This window comes from Contarinia nasturtii, unplaced genomic scaffold (genome assembly GCF_009176525.2).
Source record: "Contarinia nasturtii isolate CC-2019 unplaced genomic scaffold, AAFC_CNas_1.1 Cnas_scaffold_695, whole genome shotgun sequence".
In the NCBI taxonomy this organism is placed as follows: Eukaryota; Metazoa; Arthropoda; class Insecta; order Diptera; family Cecidomyiidae; genus Contarinia; species Contarinia nasturtii.
In genome coordinates this window covers 6,106,299-6,121,395 of record NW_022198046.1, presented here as the reverse complement: position 1 = coordinate 6,121,395, position 15,097 = coordinate 6,106,299, and the positions used below count along the sequence as shown (strand labels likewise).

The following is a 15,097-nucleotide window of genomic DNA, read 5'->3' as shown; positions in this document are numbered from 1 at the left end:
TTCGATAATGCGTCGTTTTGATTACCACTATCGATGTACACACATATAGTATTGTCGTTCGTCATCTCATTGCCTATACGGTTTTCAGGCATAGAGTCATTTTTGTGCGTTTTATGACGATCGTTCTGCTTTCTTTACCAAGACAAACAAATAGCCGGATTATAAATCTCAAATTACTTCTCTTCTAGCTGAAAGCAACAATGTCTGACTGAATGTATTTGTGCGTTACTCTGAAATGAAACGACCGTTTAACAAAATAAATCTCGTTAAAAATCGTTTCAGTTGCGGTGCTCAACTCGGTACGAACAGACGAACTGTTGCACTGCCTTTGAGTGTGAAAGAAAAAAGGAAAGAAATTTTTTACTTTGTGTATTTTCTTTTTCTTTTAAATTGAGTATTCTAAACATTTATTTGATCACGGGTGAGTTTAGTCATTTGAAACTGTATTTTTCACTTGTAAATAAGACAAAAACGTTTTACTGATAAGAAAAGTATCTTTTTAATTTTTAAAAACTCATCACACGAAATACATGCAAAATGTGCACATTTACAAGATCATTTCCTCAAGTGCAAAATGTGTTAAGTTCAAATAATCACTGATAGAGAGCCAATCGCAATAAATAAATTTGTCAGCAAAAAAAATATCATCCATACTATATAACGGAGACAAAAAAAAGTCAATCATTTATTTTATTAGGTTTTTGGTTCAGTGCCCTTTGCAAATATAATCAATTCGGAGATTTCGCCATTTAAATTAATTAACTTACGATAAAAAAAATCCCAAATTGAAATCAAATGGCACTTGAAATTAGAAAAGACGTTTTGAAACTTCATCAAAATATTTTCCAAAAAAAAAAATTCCAACCTATTTTCGATAAAAAATTGACATCTTCACTCCAGGTAAACTCCAAAAAAATTGAGCAAAAAAACCATATTAAACAACTTTAATAGTTGCTCAAATATTTTTATTTAAATTTCTAAACGACAACACTTTAGTGAGTTTATCTGGACAGCACTGAATAAGATTAATCTAAAGACGTGATATGAACAATTTTACCAAGTAAATGCAATTGTTCAATATATTCCTTTTCAATAAAAAAAGTTTTCAAATGTGAAACGTATAATAAAGTCTCTTATCTCTGCGTAAATACAGGAAAAACAGTAGACAGGGTTAAGGAAATCTGTAGTTTATTAAGAAACTAGAGCGCAATTGAAAATCAAACGGTTGTTTTAAATTGATTTGGTTTGGTTGAAGGGTGTGATATCAATAAAACTTTGTACAGCGAAATAAACAGAGCTGTTATTGGCACCGGAGAAGTAAGGGCACTATTGAGTGCCCGCACTTATTTCACATAATTTTTCAAGGAGTAGCACTTGCAAGAAAAGCTCCGTGGTGACTATAACAACTCTGGAAATAAACGATATGAAATATAGGTTAGCATCGAAGGCATACATTGTAAGAGTTCTTCCAATTTACATGAAAATGAATAATTGAGACATTACGTGATAATTTTTTGAATACCCCCAATTATTATTCGAAATTTCCCTCAAAGTTTGTATAACTGGAAAAATGTTCGGCGTTTATCACAAATGTGATATCGATGACAGTTATGTTATCACTAAAAAACTAGCACAACTCTGAAAACAATTCTCAAAGTGAAATAGATTTACTAAGGTCCAGAAACCTGGATTTTTGGTTTATTTTTCCTTTGAAAACTTTCGCTCGAAAGGAATAATGTCATTAACTTGTGTATCACTTTTGATTTCCGTTTCGATTTATCATGTTTCCACAAAACAAAAACTATATTTTGTGTCATCTAAGTCACGCATAGTGAATCGTGTGCGTTCTCATAAAAATCATGTCGTTCTAGATATGCAGCAGATTCTCAGAACTTCAATCATTTATATCAGTTGTAAACTAAAAAAAGGAACAAATATCATCATTTTCTATTTTCTTCTCTATTTTTTTGTTTTGTTTTGTACATTTTTCAAATGTCGTGCAGAAAGATAACGCATAACCGGATCGAGAAACAAAAGGAGGAAACCAACATAAAAACGACAGCAATCGAAAGTAGAGAAGGAAATAAAATGCAGGCGATAAATTATCTGGTCATCGTTGCAGCACTGACCCTAGTTCATGTGGTTGTTCCGTCAGCTCAGGCTGCTATCGAAGTAACGTAAGTTGTGTGCTAGGTTGTAAGTGTAGTAAGGAATGCAATTCTCGATACAATTACGCGCGTCGTCTTTTTGTCGCGACATATATGATTGATTTGATTTGATACATTTGAAAAAACATACATGGCGCACACACAAACACACACACATCTCGTGCAATTTCCACTTATCTTCTTTACTCTCCGACCATGTATCTCTTATTCAATTGATTTCGAGCACTTTTTCTAAAAAATTATATATACCAATTTATGAGTTTATGTGAATCAAACAGAAGGCGCTTAAAGGAATTTTAATTGAATTTTGCCATTAGGATTGTTTGTTTTAATAAATTGGCTCGTGTGTATTTTGTTCGCATTGATTTAACATCTCTATCACTCTTTTACATTATGTTTGATCCGAAAAATTAAACAAAACCAACAAGACAGCCGATGTTTCATTGCTTGTATAAGATTGCATTTAAAATATGTTATCGCATCCATCGTTTCCATTAACAAACGAAAGCGAAACGAGCAAGGATACAATGAACAAAATAGAAAGAATCTAATTGAACATGATAATTAAAAATAATGTGTTCGTTTGTTTCGAACCGGCTTGAATGTGATTCAAGTTATGCGTCAAATTTTTTTTTTGCAAGCAATACCCGTGAACAATTTGTTGCGCACTTGAAAAGATACAAACGAAAAATAAATGGCAAACATTTTTCAAGAGCTAAAACATAGTGGCTCATTTAGGATTTCTTAAAAAAACATAATATAATCATTACATTTCTCCCGCACATTTTAATTTTTCTTTATCGTTTGTCCCGCAGAAATGAGCAAATACGAGACGGTTTACTGTCGCTGGTTCATTCATACAGTCAGCTCGAGAATAAACTAGAGCGACATGAGCAACGAGAACGAGCATTGGGAGAAATTATTAAACGTGGCTTGCAGGCATTACAAAAGGGACAAAAAATCTTCGATCCAATGCAAGGATCATATGTTCGGCTTGAAGAGCGTGTCGGTCAAATCGAAACACTTTTAATGACTTTGGATGAGAAATTTAATGAACAATCGAAAACAAATAAAGCAATTGAATCGATTGAAAAATGGACGGCATCACAATCAAAATCGTCCAATTCAGATAAACTCATTGAACTAAGCAATCAAGTTGAAGATTTATCGGTGAATGTTAAAGACTTACGAAAGGTAGTCGATGAGCTACGTGTGAAACATGACCATGATTCACAAGCCTCCAATGATTCTTTGTCCAGCATTGGTGATAATTTGGTTAAAAAATTGGACGAAAATGCCAATGCCATTGGCAAAATTCAGGAGAATTTGGGCAAAATTGGTGGTGTCAAGTCATCGGGCGATGGTTCATTGGAGGACACAATTTCAAAAGATTTACAATACATTAAATCGAACATTGGTGCCCGTTCATGTGGTAACAGCGACTCTGAAAGTGGTGCAATTGACAAAGACTTCCTCATTTCATTGAACAATCAAACGCTTGACGCAATCAGTGATATGCGACACGAGGTATTGACAGCATCTGATAAAAGTCTCATAAAAACCACGACAAAACTTAAAGAAACCGCCACCGCACTGGACACATCGATCAACGAATTGCTGAAAAATATTGGCGAAGGTTGTGACGGTAACGGTATAAGTGAATCAAAACAAAATGAAATCCATAAATTGGAACAAATGCTGGCACAAATGGGTGACAATGTACTGTCAATCAAACGTGGCATCGAATTTAATGTGCACGCCATTACGTTGGAAGTGGGTGAAGCGATTAAACAAAATTCAAAGAATTTAGAGTCGGCAATCGGTGATAAATTTGAAGCCATCAATGAAACTATATGGAACAATCATAATGGAGCAATTACAAATTTAACGGACAAAATTGAATCGGAGATCAGCCAAGTTTGGCGCCAGATTGGTATTATGTATCAAGAGGTTTCATCGAGCAAGGATGCATTGAATAAATTACAAGAGCTCACCACATCATATGTCAATGGCACCGTTGAAACAATGGATCATATGCAAGGAAAGGTAAATATTTTCATCAAAAATAGACACGGACGCAAAAATCCGATAAGAAGCAAATTAATCTAAATCGTTTGCCATTATAGGTATCTCAAATCACTGGTCGAATGAGTGAAGTAGATGAGAATCTCAATTACCTCTTGGGTCGTCTATCTTTAGTAACACAAGAATTCAATCAAATTAAAACTGGCCTTGGAAACGCATTGGAGAACATTCGCAGCAGTTTTCAATTAGTACAAAATAAAATCCAAGGTAATCGCATCTTAAAAATTCACTACAAGTGGCGCAATATCATTGAGAATTTTTTTATCTCTCTCTTTTTTGCTTTGAATAGTGGTCGGACCGGGCCCTCATAAAATTGAATCGGAAGAAAACGAAGAGATTCCTGATTTCCAATTGCTACCACAACGAGATCAACCACAACCGGCTCCGGCTACAAATTAGTTGTATATCAACTCAACCCGAATCTCATCAATCGAGAAATGTTCGCATTCGTTAGATTATTAGTTTGTGACATATAATTAGCCAAATGTTTTTTTTTTTTATATTTTCTTTTTCTTTCATGCAATTACCAAAGCAATTCACATATTTCTCGTCCAGATTATCGCAGTTTGGGTCACAGAGTATATAGAATTTATTTTGAAACATGCCAATTTACCTTATTTGTATTTCGATTCCTTTGGATTTAAATAAAATTCGTAAATCATTGAAACTACCTACTCATGTGATTTTTTGATTTCCATGTATCTGCTGTAAAAAAAACATTTCTTCCTTGTTTTCTCCATATACTTTCTTATATATATTGAAAGGCTTAAATCTTTTTGTAAAAGAAGGGTGTGCAGTGTATTTTCTTTTGACAACATTAACCTGAAACGAAAATCCATTTAAATTACGCTGCGAGCATAATACCATGTAAACATAAACCGATTTGAGCTCATTTAAAGCTTTCAAACCAACCAAATCTCTCCACACATGTATACGTATATGTGTAGAATAAGAGAGAACCATTATTAGCATAACTTCAGGCGTATAATGATGATAAAATGAAAACATCCTTTTTCTTTGTTACATGTGGTTTATTTTTATATAATAATTTGTCATTTACAGAGATTAACTTTTGGTTTTTTACCAGTTAATAATAAATATATATTTTTTTCTTGTTTTTTTGTTTGATTTTATGTGGGTGTATGTGTGTGTGTTCGTAATATAATATATTTTTTACTACTAGTTTTGAATTTCTTGATATTACATAAATGTGCAATAACGATTTGATTACTTCAATGACTAATTATAACATATTTATTTTTTGTTTTTCGTCTAACAAAGGTGAATTATATATATATTTTTTGAAAAAAGATGTTGTACTCAGTGGTTTTTTTAAATCTTTTTTTTGTTGTTGGCATTTTATGACCATATAAAGAAACTGCTTCTTTGCTCTCTTTTCACTTCGTTCCTATAACCAGAATAATACAACACATTTTGAATAGCTGGCATTTTTATAAGTTTTGGAATTCTCACAAAAGACATGTATATATCTATTTATTGAAGATGCATTTGTTTCGATTTTTTATCATATTGCTTGATGTTTTTGTTTGTTGTTTCTCTTCGTAATAGACTTCAATGGTGTCACACAAATAAATGAGGAAGTTATGTGAACGCAAAAATGCGTCTTATTTGTAGTTACAAATTTAAGATTGAGCAATAGACTAGTCTCGATAAAATAGTAACAATTTCTCCCTCTTTTAAAAAAACAACACATTTAGCTTGCTATAAAGAAGACCTTACCGCGAAACGAAAATTGTAAAATTCGTATATTTTTATATAGATATATATGTGATTGAAGACCGAGGAACAATTAAAAGCGAGCAAATAAGAGAATAATACAAATGCAAGTTGAACGAATATGGACTATGTTATATGTTGTCTAAAAAACTTGTTTTCAATCTTTATATTAAATGAATTGATTACATATTTCACATTTAAATAGTATTATATGATATTGACTGAAAATGCAACAAAATTTTAAAATTGCATCGAAAAAAATGTCAAAAGTAAAATGTGTTGGTAAAAAATGAATTCGAAGACATTTGAACAAACAAAAATCCAAAAGGAAAAAAACAAAGACTTCATTATCTGAAACTGAAAAAAAAAAAATCTTGGAAAGGGAATAAATTAAAATAATTGTCGATGAATTGTTTTTTTTTTTCATTGGATTAAATAATATTTTGATGTTTCTTTTATTTTATAATTGATTAGCTTTACAAAGTTTTGTTGTTGTTTGATGTTCCCATTATTTCTAATAGTTTTGTGTGTGTGTTTTGTTTTCTATCATATAATATGCAATTATAAATTAAAACTTATGCGTTTAATGCGTTCATATAGCTATAGTTTATGTTATGTTATTTTTGTTTATTATTATTCTTTTGCGTAGACCTATTCGTAGATTTTTTTCATATGCTAAATATATATAGAGTTTTTTTGTTTTTTTTTTTATTGTGCTTCTGTCATTTGTTGTTCTTAAATAATCTTTTGCAATTTTTTTGTCATCATTTTGATTGGATACGGTTTGTTTATGTTGTAGGTTGATTTGATGCTATTTGTAAATGTGAAATGAGTCGTTTATTTTGGAGAAATATTTCCAAATAATAATTTCTCGAGAATGAAATTATTACTATTGCAGTTTTCTCACAACGGAGCAGAGCAAGCACCGAATTTCTTCTTCTTGTTGTTTTTTTTTTCAATCTGTCTCAGTGGCGACACGCATACCACGATATGATTGTAGCTTCTTGTTTGCATTGTTTTTTCTTTGTTTGTTTCACTTAATGTATGCAAATTTTCATGAATTTGTTGATTTTTCCATGCGGATAATTTATGGATGGCATGTCCCTAAAATGCAATCAATCAATTTGGCTATACGGTTTTTATTTGTCAATTTATTTGAAAATGTTGCAGCTCAGATACACAGTGTTCATTTTTTATTGTTGATTTTTTTTACTCTTTCTGTTTGCTGATTGAATATTTGATTAAAAACTGAATAAAACATTATTGTATAATGTTGTTGTACATACGAAAAAAGAGCGAAAAAATGGTTTATTAATTTATTTTTGTTGTTGTTTTACATGCACACACACTAACAAATATTGTAAAAGTAAATATATATATATTTTAAATAGTAATATTATACAGTTGCATGCTGATTTTTTTCAGTGTTTCCACTTTTGTATTTCGTTATCGCATATGCTTTTTTACTCTTTCAATTAGATTGAATTCAAAATGATCTCTTTGATGGCTTAATTTCTAAAGGTGTATGCGTGTATTATATATATAGAATTTACTATTGTTATTAGATAATACATAGTGTATGTATAGTTTTGAATCTTATAGTTCTTAATACTTAATCTTTGTTGGGCCTTAAGATGCTACGATGAAAATTATTTTCTTATTATATTGAGAAAGAAAAGGCGGAAAAAAAAACAATGCACGATATTAAACAAAAATTGACGCAAAAAGTTCTCAAGAAGTAATTAAGGAGGACATTTTTAAAGTTTGCGTGAATAATTCATCAATAATGAAAACAAAAACAAAAAATAGAAAGAATATAAAGAAAAAAAATGATGAACGAAAAATATAGAGAATAAAATTATCAATAATAATAAAGGCTAACAAATTTAAATCACTTAGTGATCATTACAAGGTGTAAATTTTCTTTTCAAATATCTTTTTTTACAAGTAAAAAAAATTGCAATTTCGTCGGAAACAATTGAATAAGTTCATCTGGTGGGATGTCCATTACTTTCATTTTTTTCTTCGTTTAAATATTTAAATTTCCTAGTTTTTTGTGTTTGTGTATTTTACAACAACGAAAATTTGAGTTGAAAAACGATGAATAGAAAATTCTATGAATTTCCATCAATCTGTTCATGTTAGATGGATGCATCTTTCGTTTGTGCTCTCATTTTATTTTTCTCATTCATTTCTGTTTCTTATATTAGAGCTAACTGTGTATATATTTACTTTATTTAAAAATTAATCATTTCGCAGACTCTCATTGCGTTGTGCCGCGTATTCTATGTTGTTTTTTTATTCGTCTGTTGCCCTTTTTAAATTTTATTATCTGTTTTCTACTCTGTAGCTTTGGCAGTCACTAAATTAGCGGTTGGTGGTGGTGATAGTGAGCGCAAATTCTTTTCAAAATTTCGCGATATTTTGTCTAATTTATCACATGATTTATCGCGTGCTTCATCGCGCAACTTATGCGGCTGCATAACAACAACAGTTGCAGCAGTTGTTGTATCTTCGGTCGGTGTGCGTCGTACTGACTTTTTCAATGGCATCCGGATAACTTCGGTTTCGCTTTTAGCGCAACCGAATTTTGTACTTGAAATCGTATTTGTTGTTGTCGTACCATTTGTAATGGTTGCCGATTTTATATCGGCCGTATCATTGACTTTCGGTGTGCCAACTTCGATGACCGTTTTTGTAACGGTTATTGTTGCTGGCGCTGAATCGGGCTTATTAAATTCATGCTGTGATGGCTCATCGGCTTTGGCTTTGGTCGAATCAAGCACATGAATAGTTACGCTATCATTACATTTTGTAATGGTTTTTGTTTTATCCATGTCTTTTTCGTCATCGGAACGTTCGTCATTCTTTTTGCTGATAATCGTTTCATCGGCAACCTTTAATTCATCACTTTCGCTTGGATATTTTGTGCTTTCATCGTTACTATTGTTGCTTGATGTATCGCTACGGCTGCTGGTTAAAAAGCTGTTACTGGTTGTGTGCGTATGTCGATTTGTTTGCATTAAATCGGCAATTTCATCGTCTTTGCGTTGCAATTCACGTAATAAACTTGTATTTTTCAAACTTAATTGCAAATTTTCATGCAACAACATTTTTATAATGTTCAACACCCGTTCACGATCCTTTGCATCGATGTCTTTAAGTGCTTCGTTTGCAATATCAAGCGGCGATGGATGATTACTGCTATCGGCTTCACCAACCAAACTGTCATCATCGGTGTCGGTTGATAGATCAAATTCTGAACTGAGACCATTCAATTTATAACGATTATACGGATGATAATGATACGGTCGATTTTCGAATGTGCCGTTTTGTTGTGCTCGATGATGATTATGATGATTGTTGTGGAGGTGGAGGTGATGGTGATGGTTATCAATATCTTTGTGGTGAGATCGATTCATTAGTTGATTTATATGATGATTATTGACTGGCGGTGTTACGGTTTTCGGCGAATGTGTCGAATCGTTTAGCTTATCAAATGTTGTTGTCGCTGCAGCAGGTACTGGAGACGTCGATGATGTGATTTCATTTGATGATGCTGATTGGCCTTCAGGACTATAAATATAATAAAATACAAAAAAAAGAGCAAGAAAAACACAATTATTTCACATTTCACAAAGCATTTTGGAGCATATTGTTCTGTCATTTGTACATACCTCACTGGTGGAACTGAATTTGGTGTTGAATCGATGTTATTTTGTATATTACCAACCGTAGTTGCTCCAGATGTAATGCATGATTCGGGCGAATGTGATTCATCGGATGGTGTTTGCGGTCGTTCTTCCTTAATTTTAACATCCATTGCCAATGATCGATCTCGTTCGCCATTTTCATATTCACCATGCTCCGTATCGATTTTAATGCCGACTGATGATGTGGTTTTGCTACCATTTCGTGGCGCCAGCGCCACATTTGGCTGGTAGGATTGTTCATAGTGTTCACGTTCTGAATTGCGAACAACACGTTCAGGATTTTGTAAGATTGGTGGCTCTTGGCTGAGATACGGTAACGCAGTTGACACGAATGGCAAATGAGGTAAATGTTTTGTGGACGCTCCAATCGAACTGGTCCATGGCCGAAAACCGTGATACGAATTTTGACGTTGATACTGAGCCAAAAGCACTTGATACTGATAATCCATTATGAATTTATCTTCGAATAATTTTGCCTTCTTCAACGGAATGTCCAACGGCTCTTTTTTACATGGTGGTCGCGGTAGTGATTCTTCCATTTCAGGTGCCTGAAATAAAATAAATGCCATGCGTGAGAAACAAATTCAACATTTATTTGGTACGAAATTTGTTTTTGCGTGTTTATAATAATGTCTATTGGCAGTCAACAATTTAAACATAAAAAAAACGTGTCTGATCAGTGATCATTTGTTGTATGCATAATATTTAAATAAATTAACACATATGGTAGTCTGTATTGAAGACATACAATGCAGAAACGTATCGACAAATGTCATTGTCTTATGGTAAACTTTCATTCGATTTTAATGCATGAAATGCATATTAAATACAAACAAATCGGTATGTAATTGGCTTATGTTTGGCCCCCAATTATTTTTAATTCTGTGTTATATTGCCCACTGTTTTTCTTTTATTTTTATTTTTTCATTTTACATTTCATTATTTGTTTCATTTTACGTATAAAATGGTAAGTGTGTGTTTTGTCGTTGGTTGCATTTATTTCTGCCAGAAAAAAAGTCGTCGAATGTGCGTGCGATAACTGCATACTGCACTAAATATTCATCAAATAAAATGCAGCTAAGGCAACAACCTATGCTAATAATTCGCACTCTCAACTAAAATATATACTCATACATGAAAAAAAAATTCAATTTGCAAATGAAAATGTGCAAAATAAAATGCATTGACGGAATGGATCGGTTTTTTGTTTTGTTTTTGTGCTCCTTATATTGTGATGAATTTGCATCGAAATGGGTCTGTAAAATCCGGTCTGAAGAGAATAGGATAATGATGTGCGCATTTAAGTGACAATTTGTAAACAAAATCCTGTGCGATTGAAAAAGTATAAAGTAAAATGTGAGGCTATTCGGTTGACGAATTGGAAACTTTGCCAAAACACAAAGCGATAAAATCATTTATTTATTCATCAGAAGCAATAAATTGCTAATTCTTTCATTTAAAAAACACTTCTTCGCCGAAAATAAAAATCGAAAGTAAAAAACAACGAGACTCAATTTCAGTTTCAATTGCAAATGATCGTGTAGTTTAACGAGAAGAGGCAAGAATTATATAGCGAGTGTTGACTGCAAATGCGCACCAACGCGCATCACATGCACAAAACATTAAATGATTTGTAGCCACCAGCAATCGCCATTAGCGCGATGAATCGAGCGTATAGAGAGAGGGAGAAAAACAAAAGATCATTTACATGTTTTATATTTGCAATTTCAATTGCTTGTGATCATCACGACAAACTGTGAATGAGCCCAGTTTTGTATGTATGTTCTAAATTTTGCTGCACTATCTTTTCATCGTTATTGCTATACTGATGCATCAGAATGACAAAATGACTCTTATTTTTATTTGAAAGGAATATATTTTCGACTTTTGTGTTCACTTTGTAGATTCCAAGGTGCATGTGAATTATTTTTCCGCATTTCATTCCTATTTTAAATGTGAATGAGTAATTAAACGTTGCTTTGTTATATCTCTCAACTGATCATCTCGTTCTGTATATCTTGAAATTGTGTCTTGTTCGCTTGTAATTGTTATGTCGTTGTCTCTGTCCCACCCTCGTTTCGTTCCGTTGTGTTTATTGTTTTATCATGTGAATACAGTTTTGTGTGAGCATTGCAATTCGAATAAATTCGGTGTGTCAGATGAGCATCTCTGTTCAAAATTTATGATGCGAAGAGTGCTTTAAACGAATTTTCTTCATCGCCCCGGCCACCGTACGACAACAACAAATTATTGTTACAAATTTTTATTATTTTCTCGTTCTATTTTGTTAAAGCCGTTTTTCCTGCGATTTACATTTACGAGAAGAAAATTGGAAACAAAAAAATATTAAAAATTAAATGCAACGCCCGTGACAATTGAATTACAGTGCAACAATGCTCTCTCTTGTCGTTTTTACAGAATATATCTACATGTTTGCACGTAATTTATGATTTGTGCTGTATGTCGTCAACACCAATAATCAATTTATTTATTTATCTTCTGGCAAAGCAAAAGACCCACTTAATATGAATGGCCCCAGAGGAAACGAGTTTGTCGAGTTAATTCAATAAATTTACCAAAAATAGTTCATCCTCTGGGCTGGAACAAATCAACAAAATAAACAATATGCACATTCTTTGCAAAAGTTCAAGGTACACAATACACTCGAAATGAATGTACTTTGATTCCTTTTCACAAAATCCAACGCAATGTGAGAGAATTTCGTTTTAAATTCCGAGCAATGTAAAAAAATGGAGGACAGTTTACATTGCGAATAAGCGCGCGCCTTTGTGTCGTAAATGTGACAATTAAAATAATAATAATTTTATTTACGTTCATTGTTGTTGTTGTTGAGTATTTAATTTTTCCTCTATATCTGGTTGCACGCATCATTTGAGTCATTCGTTCATTTGATCGTAAATATAAAATTCAAACGCAACAAAAGATGTGTAAATCATCGGAATAAAGCAAACTAATTTATTGTCAACGAAAAATGAAAACGAACGGGCTTCGCTTCCGAGCACGTAGACAACAAATTAATCTTGCTGGCGACTAAAATACAGATTCTTTATTTGTGTGTGCTTCTTCAGCCATCATTGTCATTGTCATTTGTTGGATATGTTGTGCGTTTTGTTGATTGTTCAACTATGAATTGAAATTAATCACAAACGATAACAAACCTTCTTTTCGAGAAAAAAAATGAAAAGAAGTAAAAACAAAAATGTATAAAAATCGCATAAAAAATTGTATGTATGGTTTATTCTGCAGCCGTAAACAATAGAGAACATACTCGTCAATCATCCGCCATTCATTCAGAGTGTACAATTTATTCGATAAAAGCGCGTTCTTGACGAGAAAAAAAAAACCATTTTCCAACTGCGTATAAAGCTGGTTTCCAGCCCAGTCTGGCTGGCTGGCATGTGTGTGTGTGTGTTTTTGTCGCCGCCACTATTGCCAAGCGCCGACATTGCTAGCAGAATAGAAAAGATTCACAAAATTGATGAAATCAACTAGGAATGAAGTTATGCATAAAATGTACGCATTAAAACACAATAATAAAGATGAAATATTGATTGAGCGCCTAAATTGCGCGCAACAACAAACACGGGCTATGGGCTTAGAAACATACAGAATTTGTTCTCTCTCCTTTTGGCGTCGTCTATGTTCTCCTTTTTTTTGAACAGAATGTTGGTAACATAAAAATTCTTTTTCTACCTCGAAATTTATTGCATAATAAATTCTATTTCAAAGACACAAGGAATGAATTTATGTGTGTCGTTTTTGCTCTTGCAGAATATATAATGAAATATGATGAAAAAAAGTGGAAAGAGAGAAAAAGAAATGAGTGCGATCAAAAGGAAATCGGCAATTCGGCTCGGACTCATTTATTCTATTGACACTAAATCAGAAATTAGTTCGCTAGGGGATGTAAAGTGCGCTTACAAAATCCTTTTTATTCCATGTTTTTTTCTTTCTTTTTTTTATTTGTTATTATGTAAGCGCACGTGGAAATTCATCATGGATAAGTTTTTCCATCAATCTTTCTCTCTCTCTCTCTCTCTCTCTCTCTCTTTCTTCCAAAAACGAAGAAAACTTGCTGCGAAATATATTGTGTACCAACCAACAATAGACAAACGACAAAGACATTGATGGCAATGACAATGCGCATTTTGTTGAATGTCAATTGCTTTTAACCGTCAATACATAACACCGAACAAGTCGATTACATCAACGAGCCGTTTTGTTACCATATCAAGAAAACTAGACACTCACACCGATGGTGTTTATGTGTGTGTATATCAAGGGATTAAGTATGCGTCATTAGATGAGCCGAACGGAGAGTGATTGAGAGAGAGAAAGATTTTATTGTTCAAGTTTAATGTTGTTTTATTTGCACTGGTTCAAATGGTAAATCCGAAAAACGACAACCGTGCGCGCCTCTTGCAATCGTTCGTGTTTTTTTTATATATTTTTTCGAATATAAATTTGTAATCCTGTTATTTTTTCCTATATTCCGTTCTTGCAATAGAAACATCGTAAAATGGAATTAAACGCTATAGATCGTTTGAGATGGTTATGGATTTGGTGTTCGTCCATAAAAGGAAGTTCAATAAATACGCAATACAATTAAGAGGCAGATACAAAACTGGTACACACACACACGGACATACGCATCATCTGTGTCTTTCGCTCTTTTCCCTCGTTCACCCATTCGTTTGATGCCACTCATGCTACTGCTGTTGCTGGTCACACATAATCATGTTTAACGTTCTAATCTGCCTCCATTGGCAGAGTCTCATTGCATTTAACAACAAGCATTTTGAATGGGTCACGACCAGTCTTTGTTGTTCACTTTTCATCTAACGCTCATTCCAATCCTTTCGATACGGCACAGAAGTGAATTCGCACTTGGCCATATAAAGATTCCTTTGGGTCCATCGTTTTGTACTTTGTTTCTATGCATACGAACACATTTCACCCAATTTAGATGTAGTTCAAATTATTCTATTAGTGAATATTCACATCAAGATTACGGTCCATTTTCAAGCCAGTTTCTTATTCATTTTTGTTTCATGACGATTCGATCGGATGTCGGATCAAAAAAAAAACCAACTCCTTACGCAGCAATAATTGCTTTATGAAATTTTTTATGTTTTTCATGCACACCGAAGTTGATTATCAGAAATAAATTATTCATTGAAATATTTGCCATTTGGAAAAGTAGTATGTTCCTTTTTCCAGCCTCGGGCGATTCGAGTCAAAACTTACTGTATACTTACTGTAGCTATGACCTTCAAAAGCAAACATTTTCACTTGGTGTGGTTTCACTTGAACACACACACACTCACAAATTTTGTGTCCGAGTAATGAATAAATTCAGTGAAATGTGTGTTC

The 15,097-nt window shown here is 33.0% G+C and overlaps 2 protein-coding genes across 2 annotated transcripts in view; one reads left to right on the top strand and one right to left on the bottom strand.

Moving 5' to 3' along the window:
- The first annotated feature begins 263 nt into the window (after positions 1-263).
- On the top strand, positions 264-4,927 carry LOC116341184. Its single transcript, XM_031768107.1, has 5 exons — positions 264-421; positions 2,004-2,177; positions 2,984-4,214; positions 4,295-4,460; positions 4,543-4,927. Exons 2-5 carry the CDS (start codon positions 2,089-2,091, stop codon positions 4,650-4,652), a joined length of 1,596 nt encoding a protein of 531 aa, XP_031623967.1. The 5' UTR covers positions 264-421; positions 2,004-2,088; the 3' UTR covers positions 4,653-4,927.
- Positions 4,928-6,660: 1,733 nt separating this feature from the next.
- The window catches only part of LOC116340702 (ski oncogene), a 119,446-nt gene continuing 111,009 nt past the window's right edge, over positions 6,661-15,097 (bottom strand). Inside the window, exons 2-3 of the mRNA XM_031767330.1 lie at positions 9,668-10,251; positions 6,661-9,566 (exon numbers count right to left, since the gene is read on the bottom strand). Coding sequence (XP_031623190.1) covers positions 8,330-9,566; positions 9,668-10,251 — 1,821 coding nt within the window. The 3' untranslated portion in view covers positions 6,661-8,329. The remainder of the gene's footprint in view (positions 9,567-9,667; positions 10,252-15,097) is intronic.

Coding starts and splice junctions, on each gene's coding strand:
- LOC116341184 (XM_031768107.1), top strand. CDS start 2,089: ATGCAGGCGATAAATTATCTGGTCATCGTTGCAGCACTGACCCTAGTT. Junction 2,178..2,983: donor CAGGCTGCTATCGAAGTAAC/GTAAGTTGTGTG, acceptor TTTGTCCCGCAG/AAATGAGCAAATACGAGACG. Junction 4,461..4,542: donor AGTACAAAATAAAATCCAAG/GTAATCGCATCT, acceptor TGCTTTGAATAG/TGGTCGGACCGGGCCCTCAT.